Genomic DNA, 12,983 nt, shown 5'->3' on the forward strand with positions numbered 1-12,983 from the left:
CGGTGGGTGTGGATGAGACCGAAGACGACGACTCTGGAGGGAGGAGTGCAGGTGCGCTGCATGGATGGGCGTCGAATTAGTAGGAATTGGGCGGTCATGGGAGGTGGCCATGGCCATCCGCCCCCTGTGCTCCGTCTTGCACGGGAAGTTGTGTGCTTCTCGAACCAAAGTAAAGGTGCAAGGCGGCATTGAACTAGTAATAATCTTCGACTGAAGTATACCCATGTCCAGGAGGTTGAGCCCGAAGCATCGCGGGCAATCGACACTCCAAATCACTGGAACAGGGCGTGTGTCGGAGAGAAAGAGGGGTGTGTGTTTCAGTCAAACTCGAAGGACTCGACGACTGGTTCACACGATGCATGTACATTGCTACATAGTACAGACATGGGGGCAATGGTTGGTTGTACGAAGTGTATGTAGTACTACTGGCCTCGATCCTGGGCCACCAGCTGTTTGTGCTACGCGAGAACCGGGCCCACGATTGACTGATCTGAATGAGCGAGCATTGGGACATTGGCAATTGGGCATTAGACCAGAGGATATGGGACATGGGGCATGGTACATGGCGTGTCAACATACATACAATATTAACAAATACGTTCCAAGGTTCTTCGAAATTGAATGGGGGCACACGACACTTGACTAGAGAACACAGCATGCCATGAATCGAATGAGACGTTTGATGCTCCCCTCATGGTTGATGCTTTGTCCTTGACATGACACGTAAACCATATTATCTGCATGGGCTCTCAAGGCATCTCCTCCGTATGCTCACCATGCACATCACCACCTGAGCCCATAACCGCATTGTCGCTCGCTGATAGAAGCCCTGTGTAAGCAATTCTGACAATCTCGACACGAGCTCACTTCCGACCTCGAATCTTTGCCGTTTATCCACATTTCAGCGTCGATTCATAACAGGAAGAATAGGTGGGTGCCACGAGCGTTAGACGCTCCCGTGCCCAGTGCCCAGTGCCCAGCGCCCAATCCGTGTGATTATTAACTATTAGTACAACATTCCCAGAGACCATCAATCCTGCGGTTCTTGGATAGTCGATGGCATCACCAAACAGCAGAGGGCCGGTTCGCAACGGAAGCAACGGCAGCAACTAACCCCAGGTCAGCTTGTCAGTCATCATGTCACTGGTCAATTTGATTAGCTCTGGCCATATCCCTGCTCCAGAATTCCGGCCATTGGCTCTGTTCCAGATGGCCTTTGGACATCTGGATGTCGCTTCTTCTGATCGGCAACCAGGCGGCCTGCAAGTCGGGCTGCTGGAAGGCGTGTTGATGCCGCTGTGGAGCCAGAGTTACCAGACCTTCTCTGTGGTAGCGCAGGCCCAGGGCCTAATAGCCGCCTAGTGGGGCAGCTGACCTTGCCCCGAGTAGCACTGGCGTCTGGTTCGAAGAGGCGCTCTAGTCAACTACGAACACTTGGAAGGACCAAGCCCAAGGGTCCACGGGCAAATTGGTGGCAACCACAAGCCATACTATTATTGTACAGCCACGCCCGAGCCAGAATAAGAATGGCCGGGATAGAACGCCGTTGATGATGGGTGATGTATCATTGCCGTTCTGTGTACGGAGTACCATGATTAACTCCCGTGTCCAGTCCGCATGTGCAACTGTAAAGTCAACGAGTAAGCGCAATTAAAGCATAGGAATGACATCGCATCGGCTCCACGGAGCATACTATGTGCAATGTATACCAGGCCTTTGCATGACTGGTGTGAATATGGATATGGATATGGATACGCCACTGCTTCGGCTCTCAGCACCCAGTCTCCAAAACAGCACGTGTTCTGTGTAATAAAGAAATTTTTCACTCACGGGTTCATTGTCGATGACTCGACGGGCTCTGCCATCATGTTGCCACTTTCGGCAGTGGCCACCACCACACTACCCAAAGTGCTCCATCATCCTCAGCCATGGTCAATTGTGATTTAACAATGGCAGTATCTGAACGAACCTAGCACCGCTTCACCCATAGTGTCGTCTACGACAGTGCGTCATCCATCCGCCTTCAGATAAATCCAATGCCAGGGGGACGACAGCTTGGCAAGGCGATCTGACATCCCTCAGCCTCGTGACATGCATTACCCATTGCCCCAAATTCTAGCTTTGCGGGGTTCTTACCACTGCCTAGTCAATGGTACTAGGAAGCATGAAAGACCATGTGGTAGAATAGAGTCCCGTGCCTATCAGCCAACCAGCCCGTGATCAAAACTGTGTCCACAAACGCCGAATCATTACTCCAGCGTGGTGCACTAAGACTGAGACAGCAACAAAACCTGCTTGGTGCATAGAAACAGCGGCGCTTTTGGCAAATATCCTCCAGATGTTGCTATTTGCTCTCATGTTTGGGCGTGATTAGCAAAATCAACACCCTTGTACGGAGTGATGGCATTCGCGTAGCTTCGGCACGCCATTTTAAAGTTATTGGGCAAGACCTCATCTGGTGACCGTGAGAGTCGACCGCCTCCTGCGCAAGAGCTCCATGTCCATGGGGGGCCAGGAAAACGGAGGTGGACGTGGTTTGCTGTTTTGGCCTAGAGGATCACGGGCCTTCATCTTGCGAGTCGGGTTCTTTGTCCAACACGCGACGTACATACAGTGTCTGTGCAAAAGTAGGTGTTAGGGGAGAAAAGAGTCTCAACGGCGTATTTCAAAAGTTATTTTCCGGTGAGGTGGCTGTCGAGAAAATTTTATCTTCTATGCATACTTTTCAATTAGATTCTGACATGCTGGGTTTCATCTTGAGCACGGTTTATAAATACCGATGGTACAAGAATAGTATGTGCCTTGAGCATTCAACTTAGCTTGGCTTCACGTGGGTTTACCATTCGACTCCGAAACCTCACTCCGCGGCTGAGGCTGTTGCAGTGGTGTTTTCCCTCGAGTTTCCAACCAATAAATTTACAATTCAGGGAATGCGCATAAGTAGAGGCGGTTTCAAAGTTGCTCAGAAAGTGGATTTTTTAAAGTTGAGTGATGCTGTATGGAAGTTCTGGTTAGGAAATTCCTCCAAGCAACCAGGAAACGAGCAGGCTATTCTGTGCCCGACGCACATGGTTCGTTTTTTTTTCTTGGTTAGAGCTTAGGTTTTAGAAAGCTATGGACTCTGTATAGTCGATGAGGCTGTAAATGTTCACGGCGCCTGAATTTCGGTGCGAATGTCCGATCTGCAGGTCTCGGTCAACACACCGAATGTCAAGCGGGGGACCCCGCTCTCTGCTCCTCGAGTCTGGTTCCAGGCGGCAAGCTGTTGCCAGGCACACTCCGTATTTTCTACGCGTGTCGTACATGCGGGGAAAATGAGAGGAAATGTTGTTAACAAGTGTTTTACAGGCCAGACGGTCGGTAGAAGACAAGGTCCTGGGCAGTTTCTCAGAGCCAAGGGGTTGGCATTTTGAGAAAACATAGGAAGTGGCGTTGTGTGGCTTTTTTCGGGAAGGAGCAAGCAGATGCAACCTGCCCATGAGTATTAGTACACGTATTACACGCATTGTCGAGCTCGTGGTTGGTTCGTCTGTCCTGAAGCCAAGTGTCCTGCAGCTTGTTTGCCCTTAACATGGTTCAAGGTTCATCTCTGGCTTGCCCAACGAAGCTTGAGCGCTTGTGCAATCATCCATTCCCAATTGAACCACGCGACGAACGCTCGCTTTGTCCATCAGATGTTTGAGCAGAACTCCATTCCTCACCGACTTCACGCATCACATTTCCAATGCTGGGTCTCTTGTATGTACGTGTGTACCTTCTAGGGTACTCAAAGCGGCCGTGGTTTCTTGCATTTGGAGCCCAGCCACGTCGTCTCACATGGTCACGTTCAGCGTTGTCACTTTGTCCCAGGAGACTGGGCCGACCCTGCAGAACCTTGTTTCCAGGTGCAACTTGAGCCGAAGAAACATGTCTAGAACTCCAAGACACCCCAGACTCGGCCTACAGCGAAACTGTGGATCTCTGTCCAACCCCGCGCGATCAAGATTTTAGGTCAAGCTCTGCATACGTAAGTACTAGTTGTGTACGGAGTACATGCGAGAGGATCCATCACTGACTGCTTTGGCCAAGAGTTCGGCTCTCGGACGAAATAGCCGTGGATGATTGACACTGCTTCTGCATGAAGTTGGTATCTACCTACAAACCCTGCATGATATACAAAGATGCCGACAGGAGCTGACTTCTCCGTAAGCTAGTTCAACGAATGCGTAATCAGAAAAAGCCAATCAGAAAAATTCCGTCAATGTATACTAATACTTATTTCAGTTACCCCCGCACCGTGTCATATTTTCAGACCTGGGTGGCCCTGTCGGGGCCAAATTATACATAAGCTGGCAAGGGCACAGACGTCATGGCAGCAAGCATTGTACGTACCAACAACCATTGCGCATCCCGAGAAAATGGTGGAAGCAATGCTCTGGAACCTCTCTCAATGGCAACACGCATACACAACGCCTAGGGCTGCAATTGATACACACGCTACGCCATGCCCTGTACAAAATGCCGCAATCTAGCTGTCACGCCACGATATTCCACGAGCGGCACCCGCACTGCATGTCAAGACAGGCCCTAGGGGTAACGACCGGATGCAATCTATGTAAGGTGCGCGGTTGGGCCGCGCAGGTTCCCAGGAAAAGCCAGAGAGAGAGGAAAGAGACAACAAAACAGCAAGGGGGGCGGATTCAAAAGCCATGCATGCGGGTTCATCCAACGAGCACTCCAAGCAAAGGGTTAGCGAGGTTTCAAATTCCATCAATCGACAATTCTTCGGCGCCGACGGGTTCAATGCCGTCTCCCGTCAGCCCCCGCTGCCCACGACTTTTAATCGGTCAAGACGGCCACCATGCAGAATCTTGTCCGACATGCGGGTTGAGTTGCCTAACAAAGGACAGATTGCGATAATGGATCGGTGTAGTAGCTTGTTACATGATTGGGAGATAGAAACAAAGCTCTATTTCCTTACCGGTTCCCCTTTCGGTATTGCGTTGACTCACATACTGTCAGTCCTAATGATATCATAGTTTAGACCGCGCGTGCTATACAAAGAGTTTTATTATGCCGTATTGCTTAGTTCGCAAGCGGCTAGTCATGTTCCGTCGTGGCAATATTGGCACTCTTCAAGGTCCTTTGTTCTGCTTCTTCGCTTTCATTCGGTTTCCACTCCTGTCGGTGAATGTATAATTCGCTCATTTGAGTTATTTTCCAGCAGATTTTTTTTTCTACTCGTTCACCGCTCTTATCTACTACACATCGAGACGAGCTCCCCAGCTACGTCGTGGCGCTTCAGATGCATATGATGCCTGACCCTGGCAGGCATCCCAGAGCACATTTACCAACTCGGGATCTGTTCCGCCCAATTGCCCACTTATTTGTCATCTCTCATCTTTTTTTGGCGTGAACGAGTACTCTTTCCGGCAGTCAGGGTTGCCAATGAGGACCTGCATCCACGCTTCGACATGCCAAAAGAACGATCGGATGGGATGAACTGTAATATCAAAAACCACAGGTAGCTTTTCTCCTACAGGTGAACGCGACAAATACATAGGTAACCGAGCGACCGTTGTGGCGGCGCCAGTGCTGTGAAGCTCATCGAAAGGCTTGGCTTGGTAAACCCATGTCCCAAACTCTCTCGGTGTAAATGATTGGTCAATCTCGCAAGAACAGGCAAGCTGGATCGGGCCAGACTTTGACCGAAACAGCAAGTGCGGAAATGGGATGAAAGGTTCCATTTCGGTTGATGGAACCGTGGTAACGCCAGGAACCATGGCTGGCGGGAGTACTACCACCTACATTGCGTGGGATCCAGCACCATTCAGACGACGGCATAACAACACGGCCCAGCAACCGGGAAACTGGGTTGAGCTGGATCGTGTTATTGGCACTTAATAGGACAAAGGGCTGCCTCAACCACCAAGGTGCCCAGATAGGTAGCCGTGCAGCCATGCATGTCCAGCTACCATCCAAGCTGATGGGATGGTGTTTGCCGTGTCTTCATAATGCATGTATGCCAGATTCTTGGCAAGTCATCGTCGCTCAAGCTGTCATGGGAAACGAAGTCGGGGCCCATGACACGCGCCCAAGTCTTGTTATTGCCATGAAGGTGCCGGACGCATCGCCTTGACTTAACAGCTACTTATGTGTAAGTCGCCAAACAGACTTTCTGGTTTTCTCCTCGGAATCTTGCTAATAAGAGCCAGGGGTGTATTAGAACATTGAAGCATCCAAGGACCCGGCGTGGGGAGGGACGGCCCAGAAACAGAGAAGGGAGTCTTCACTGCCAATCATTACCATCTACGCTGTCCGGCGCAGCATGTTCTCGTTGCCGTCCCATCTTCAATACCACCCGCCTTCCAACCCCCATGAGCTGTGACCCGTCTTGGCTCATCAAGGGTTATGCTTGACATTCAAACTGGCCGAGTTTTCTTTGTTGCACTAGCCATGTTTAGACACAGAATGAGAGCTGTCAACAACTCTCAATGACGGCGGGAGCATGCACGCGCAAGCCTCGCATTCAAGCCAGCGCCGACCTGTCCCGACCGGCTGCACGCTTTGTCTATATCCATTCAGTCCCAAGGGACGGCCGCAATTGGGAGGGGGGAGCCAGCTCCAGAACAAACCGGGGAGAGTTCGTGTTGGCCAAGCACGTGTATTTGTTGCACAGCCTCCAGCACCAACAGCGCTCCCCGATGTCCAACATGTGGCCAGATGGTTGTGCTTTGCACCGTCTTCAGTAGGCAATTGTGGCGGTGATGCACCAGCTCGTGGTCACGGCAGCGTTATGGCATGGTGTAGTGGCTGACTGCCCCGATCAGGTTTGGGTTGGGGTTGGCAGCTCAACAAGGGCACCTGTGGTTCCACCCACATGCACATGTATGGAGTCTGGTACCAGACGTTACTTAGTTGGGCAAACCAGTCGACGCGGCAGCCGGCGTCAACGTCGTCATGTCAATGGAGGAGTACTCCCGTGCTCAGCCTCCAACTTTCCAACTTGCCACTTCGTATCCTACCAAGTACCAAGATGGGCTGGAAGGATCCAGCCCGTTCTAGGACACAGACGCAAAAGCTTGAGGAGCCCCCTTGCCCTTCCAACCAATTTAAGAAGAATTGGAAAGGTTGGATGGACGATTGTCATCACCGCGCAGGATGGTGTGCGGCTTCCCCCAGCTCCAATATCTCCGATTGTCCATCGATTAGCTCTCCTGCGGGGGTTGGCCAAGGAGATTTTGCATGGCATGTTGAGCATGCCTCACATGTAACGACATTTTGCAAGGATAGGGATAACGGGATGGCAAACGGGTTGCTTCTTGACTGGACCGCGCGGGTGTGTGGGATTGCGTGTGGCTGCAAGCTTCCAAGTCGGACCTGTCCAGCTTCTCCGTCTTGAATCAGCATTCTAATGCAGCTACGACGACGATGGATGCACAGGATTGCGGCATCATTTGGATTTTATTCTGCTGCCGAGGAAAAGATGCCGCAGGAAAAAACAACTCTTTACAAGAACATGTTAACGAATCTGTCAATAGGACACGTCAAGTCTCTGCAGAGGCTGAAGGCATGATTCACTTGGATGCCGCCCATGGCCATCTTCTCTCCGTCGAGCATTCGAGGCATCACATTCCTTGTATCAAACCCGAGACGTCCTTGTACACAGGGTAGCTGATGCAACGCAGCTTTCGGTGTATTGCCCTCCCAGATGCGCCTCATGTACTTGTGCACACGCATGCTCGTTCTACGCACATTCAACATCATGGGGAATACAAACAGGACACATCGCAGCTCTTCTCCCTGGGCTGACCAGATCCACAATGCAACAAGTCCTGCTCGTCCTCCGCACACCAGAGATGTCGATATCCGTGCTAATGTCCATATATTAGCATTCAGCAAAGGTCCAAGTGCGCTTCTGCCCTAATGGCCCTCGTCTTGTTGATAGCTAATGGTTGGTATCGTTTTGAAAACAATCCGCCGTGTCCGAAGCGGGAATGGGAACGGCACATGGCAATAAAAAGCATGCCGATGCAGAACATCGGAACAGTTGTTGCGGATGTGCGACAAATCAGACAGCCCTCCAAGCCTTACCGGGGTCATCAACAAGAGGTCCAGAGATCCGGAGCATGCATCGTCTTTCTCCTTAAACTCGTCACACACTTGGGCATTGCAGGCTGGCTCATTAAAGCGCTAATGCTGTTTTGCTGCTTTTGAGTCCTTCCCACCATCTTCGAGATATCAGATCTTAACCGGGCTGCTACAGTCCATCAGCCACGGTTTGAGGACAGAACTGCCGTCCAAATTCCTCTTTCCTCCCCCTTCTACCTTGTTCTAGATTCACAAGGACATGGCGCTACTCGAATATGTATGGCTGCTGCTGCTGCTGTTGTTGTCCACCGCTTTCCGTCACCACGTCGGAGAGCAATAAGCCACCGCGCTGCGTCACTGGCGGATACTCAGCCTCCCGACAGGCGGGCGTCAAACTTGTTAGGTTTTGTCCACTGGTGAAATTTTACCGAAGTCGCGTATTCCGAGATCCTCACGCTACACAGAGCACGGAACGTCTAATAGTAGTTACAAGAAACATCCAAGTAAGGTAGGGAGAGATAGGGATGTATGTATGAGACAACTGTTCAGACTAATGGATGCTTCACAGATTTTCCACACCGGCACCGGCACAGAGTTTCTTCCTGTGGGTGCCATCTACGCCCGACGATGGGGCGTAGATAGCTCATGGTCATATGGTCATACACATCATGGATAAATCTGGTGAATTTTATTTTTGGGGGGGTGTAATTTTATCGTTTGTTGGCCGTTTGGCATCCATGCGTCATGATTCAATGCTTCCCAGGTCTTCGGCCTGATGATTCTCCAACTCAACGTGCTCGGGCTTGGGCGCCAAAGCTACTATTTTCAGTAGCAAAACCCAAGGCAACGAAAGGTGAAGATGCCGCTTAAAAATGACCCCATTTCTGTGGCACATGACTATATATTCGGGTATCATCTTGGCGCATGGCCTCCCGGACGGGAGACTCAACCCACGCGGTGCCGTGGGTTGCCCCTTGGGCGAATGACTGCGCAACGAAAAATGACTTGGGGATTTGCACATGTGCACGATTTTTTCGGGACAGACCAACTCATCTCCCACGGGGTGTTTCGCTATTCTGAGTATGTACTATGACATCACACGCACGGCTCCGAGTAATCACTTTTGCAGGACTAGGGCCACAGCTTGAGGGCCACGCTGGCAGCATTGAGAAGGGAAATGAGAGATGATGGTGGTCAGTACGACGTTGCTTACCCCGGTTTAAAGCATTGATCCGGCTCGTGGCCCCGACATTGATGTGCAGCAGACAAGGAAAGGGGATGAAAGGATGGTACTTTGGTTCTAGCCTGGTTTCCATGCATCCGAGGTTGGGCGATTCCACGAAGTGAAATGATACAGGACTCGTAACATCACGGGCGTCAGAGGTTTGATCCAATTCGCCAACGCTCACTGAAGCTTGCATTAAAAGTTGATATACGGAGTAGCTGACAGCAGGAGGGGTGGAATAATGCAACTCATATTCCAGAAGACTGCTATTATTAACACTCAGCTGCGCCGATAACATTCGTATACCACATGTACAATGAATATGACGTGACGTGTATGTTTTGATAACTGACACTCGAAACGGCATGTTCCCGTCCAACAGAATCATTTCCCTTGGATGTAGGAGGCCATCTCTCCCACGGGGGGGGCAATACCGAATCCCCCCCGAAGCTCAATGTCACCGGTACACGTGGTTAAAGGGCATAATTAACGGTTGCTGGCAAGTCCATTGTCCCCTTGCCAACGGGCAGCCGACAATGGCCCATTTGTCATATCCATAACCAACCTGGGTTCACACTTGATCCCTCAGAAACATGGCCCTGTCCGCATCGTCTTTTTTGATATTGCAGATTCATGGGCCCCTGCAAGGAAGGGCACGGTAGTCCCGCTTGGACATGATAAGTCGGTGAACGAGGTGCAGTCTCCCGATCCGCAAACCCCAGACTCCGGCCTATGATCTGGGGCGATATGTCACCGTCCTCCCTCGTTTCCCCGTAGCCAAGGACATGGGAGAAGCTCCGAACCGGAAAAAAAAATAAGAAGACAAGAAGATAAGAAGATAAGAAGAAAGTTGAGCCCCCGAAGCCGGAAGACGGTGAAGGCAAAGAGGAGGTCGGTAACCTTTTTTTTTTTTTTTTTTTCCTCCCACAGTTTTTCGGGGAGACGAAACAAGGCCATTGGGCAAGGAACGGCACGGGCCGGAAGCAAGGGGGGTTGGTTACCTCTTGTTTTCTCTGAGATGGATGGATGTCTTGGGGGGGGGGGGGGAGTCGGTGAGGGTGGTTTTGTGAAAGAGATGATGGCTTAAGATGCGATTGGCTCGGCAGCAAGTAACTTTGCTTTCGGGCATGGGATTTCTCATTATTTTGAAAGATGGGATTCAAAGGTTGGAACGTGTTGGATCGTGTGTAGGGTAGTTGGGTCGGGAACTGGCGACGCCGGGGACAAGCGCTTTGGGGCTCGTGTGGACATGAATGAGCCATTGGCATGGTAATTCGATTTCGAAATACTCTTGTCATTTATATCGGGAGGGGTCGTGGTAGATTTTGGATGGAATTTTGGATGTGTTGAAGGAGGCATCCTTGGAACGGGGGGCGTGTATGTATTTGTACGTTGGGGAATCGAGGCGATGCAGGTCAGGATTTCCACAACAGCAATGTCAAGATAAATGTCACCTTATATCTTTACATTCCAGCACGCCCCATCACAACGTCTATTCCCCGCCAATATTTGTAAATCAATACGAACCGATGCCTGCTTATATCTCCCTGGACCGCTGGTGGAAATGTCCTGGAGGACCCCACAAGGCGCTTTCTCTTCTATTGCAACGACGGCAAAGAACAAGCACGGCAGATGAAGAAGACGAAAAGGAATGGGAAAGAGAATAAGAAAAAAAAGAACAAGAATGGCTTTTCGATATAAAATAAATCAACAAAAACAACAATAACCGATATTTGTATGTATATACATACAGCACATGCAACTTACACTCAAGCGCTGGCTCCCTCCCATGTCCTTTCCCCCACTTCTCTCCAGACCTCAAAAAAGTTGTGGAGGGGCAACGGCCAAGCTGACCAACTACAGGCCGCAGCACACTTGAGCCTCGAATCCACCCCGGGAAAGCCTCGCCCAGCCTCAGCCTTGTGTGCCGACTTGGGAAAGGCAGACATTAACAATCGGGCAAGGCGGAAAAAGGCCACGCTCGAAACAAAATCCATATTCCCATCACAGCAATCTGATCCATCTAACCCGGGCCGTTGCATTCGCCAGCTGCCAAGTGAGCTTCATCTGTCTGGTCAAGGTCCAACTTTGGCTCGTTGCCGCCATTGCACACACTTTGGTTTCCTCACGGGGCGACCAACGGGACGCAGCTTGAAGCTACGTCAATCCTCCACCACGACTCGACTTCATCGAGGGCAGCGGTACGCATCGCAATTGCAAGCGAATCGAACCCAACTTCACCCCCATCGTCGAGGTCAATTCGAATTGCCAGTCGTCGCGTGCCCCCGGACGATATTGATCTTCCCCATCCGTCCGCAGGTGCAACCCGTCGTCGTTGCCGCCACCTCATATTTCAAATTTCCGCAACCGCAGCCCTCGGTCCCGTCACAACTCTTCCTCAACCCAACCATGTCGCAACAGCCCGCAACGCCAGTCAAGGTGCCGTCCTCCGTGGCAAACAACACACCCGCAACCCTGGACCCCGACCTGCGCTCACAAATAAATACCGTGCTCCTGCGCGACGGCCATGTCACAAAGTAAGGCTATCTGCCCCCCGGCCTCCATCCACTACCGCGAGAGGACGGGAAAAAAAGTAAAGAGAAAAAAAAGACTAACTCCCCTCCCCAAAAGGATACAAGACGCTCTCGTCCACGCCCTCAACTCCAACTCATCCAACTGGCCGACACAAATCCAATCCCACGCCCTGACGCTCCTCCGCTCCGGCGAAATCACCACCTACCCAGCGCTCCTCCGCCGCATCCTCGACGACGTCCGCGAAGCCACCACATCCAGCTCCTCCTCCACAAACGGCAAAACGCCCAACGGGGACGCCAAAAAGGTCAACGGGTCAACTACCCCGTCCGCCGACAAACAAAACCTAGCCGTCCCCGCCGCCGTCGTCGAGGAAGCCCTCCGCGTAACGAGGGAAAGCCTAGAAGCAGTCTGCGAAATCGACGACCACGGAGCAAGTTGACTCGTCGCCCCGGCGCCTCACCACACCTAAAGAGAAGCTGGGACAAACTACGGATGCCAACGTCGCCCCAGACATGAAATTACCAAGAGGGCTTCACCCGCCCAGTTGGAGCAGCAAAATTCGCCACGGGACGAATCAACGCAACGGACCACAACAACACGAATGTACAAGAAGGCCCATGGCGCCGTGGGCCAAGTAGCGCGGAAAGGGAGGGTTAATAAAGTCAGCAGGATATCACATCATACCCTTTTTCTATATTGTTTTTTTTTTGTCGAAGCCAGAAAACAAGACTTGGGGCGTGGGAACAGGAAAGGGAGGGGGTACCGGGTACCGGAAAGCATTTTTTATAGACAGTTCAACAAAGGCATATCATATAAATACCACTGGGTCTCATTCAATACTCGGGATTTATCTATTACTGACCCCGCGTGCCTGACTCACCGAGGCCCCTCGGATAATCGCGGCGCGGGTATTTTCGAGTTGCCACATCTGATGCAGGAAACCTGGTAATCATGTTTGGAGAAAAGAGTATAGGTAGCCGCCCTCGACATTCTCTGACATGGCATGTTGCCAAAACGGCCGTCTGGCATCATTTCAAGTGAGCATCCCATCCCATGCACTACTGGACATGGAGCTATACCTTGCCAAGCGAGGAATACTCGTCAAGACATACCAATCAATACATAAATAAGCATGGCACAAAACAAACTTTTT

The 12,983-nt window shown here is 51.2% G+C and overlaps 3 protein-coding genes across 3 annotated transcripts; all 3 read left to right on the forward strand.

The window, feature by feature from the left end:
* Positions 1–1,137: 1,137 nt before the first annotated feature.
* G6M90_00g086840 (uncharacterized protein) lies at positions 1,138–1,362 on the forward strand (the record flags this gene model as incomplete). Its single annotated transcript, XM_066131296.1, has 1 exon — positions 1,138–1,362. The coding sequence occupies one exon, from the start codon at positions 1,138–1,140 to the stop codon at positions 1,360–1,362; it is 225 nt and encodes a 74-aa protein (XP_065987485.1).
* Positions 1,363–5,760: 4,398 nt separating this feature from the next.
* G6M90_00g086850 (uncharacterized protein) lies at positions 5,761–5,883 on the forward strand (the record flags this gene model as incomplete). The annotated part of the gene is made up of 1 exon (XM_066131297.1): positions 5,761–5,883. The coding sequence occupies one exon, from the start codon at positions 5,761–5,763 to the stop codon at positions 5,881–5,883; it is 123 nt and encodes a 40-aa protein (XP_065987345.1).
* Positions 5,884–11,704: 5,821 nt separating this feature from the next.
* On the forward strand, positions 11,705–12,269 carry G6M90_00g086860 (uncharacterized protein; the record flags this gene model as incomplete). The annotated part of the gene is made up of 2 exons (XM_014686945.1): positions 11,705–11,832; positions 11,927–12,269. 2 exons carry the CDS (start codon positions 11,705–11,707, stop codon positions 12,267–12,269), a joined length of 471 nt encoding a protein of 156 aa, XP_014542431.1.
* Between the last annotated feature and the right edge of the window lie 714 nt (positions 12,270–12,983).

The sequence above is a fragment of the Metarhizium brunneum genome, chromosome 5 (genome assembly GCF_013426205.1).
Source record: "Metarhizium brunneum chromosome 5, complete sequence".
Classification (NCBI taxonomy): domain Eukaryota; kingdom Fungi; phylum Ascomycota; class Sordariomycetes; order Hypocreales; family Clavicipitaceae; genus Metarhizium; species Metarhizium brunneum.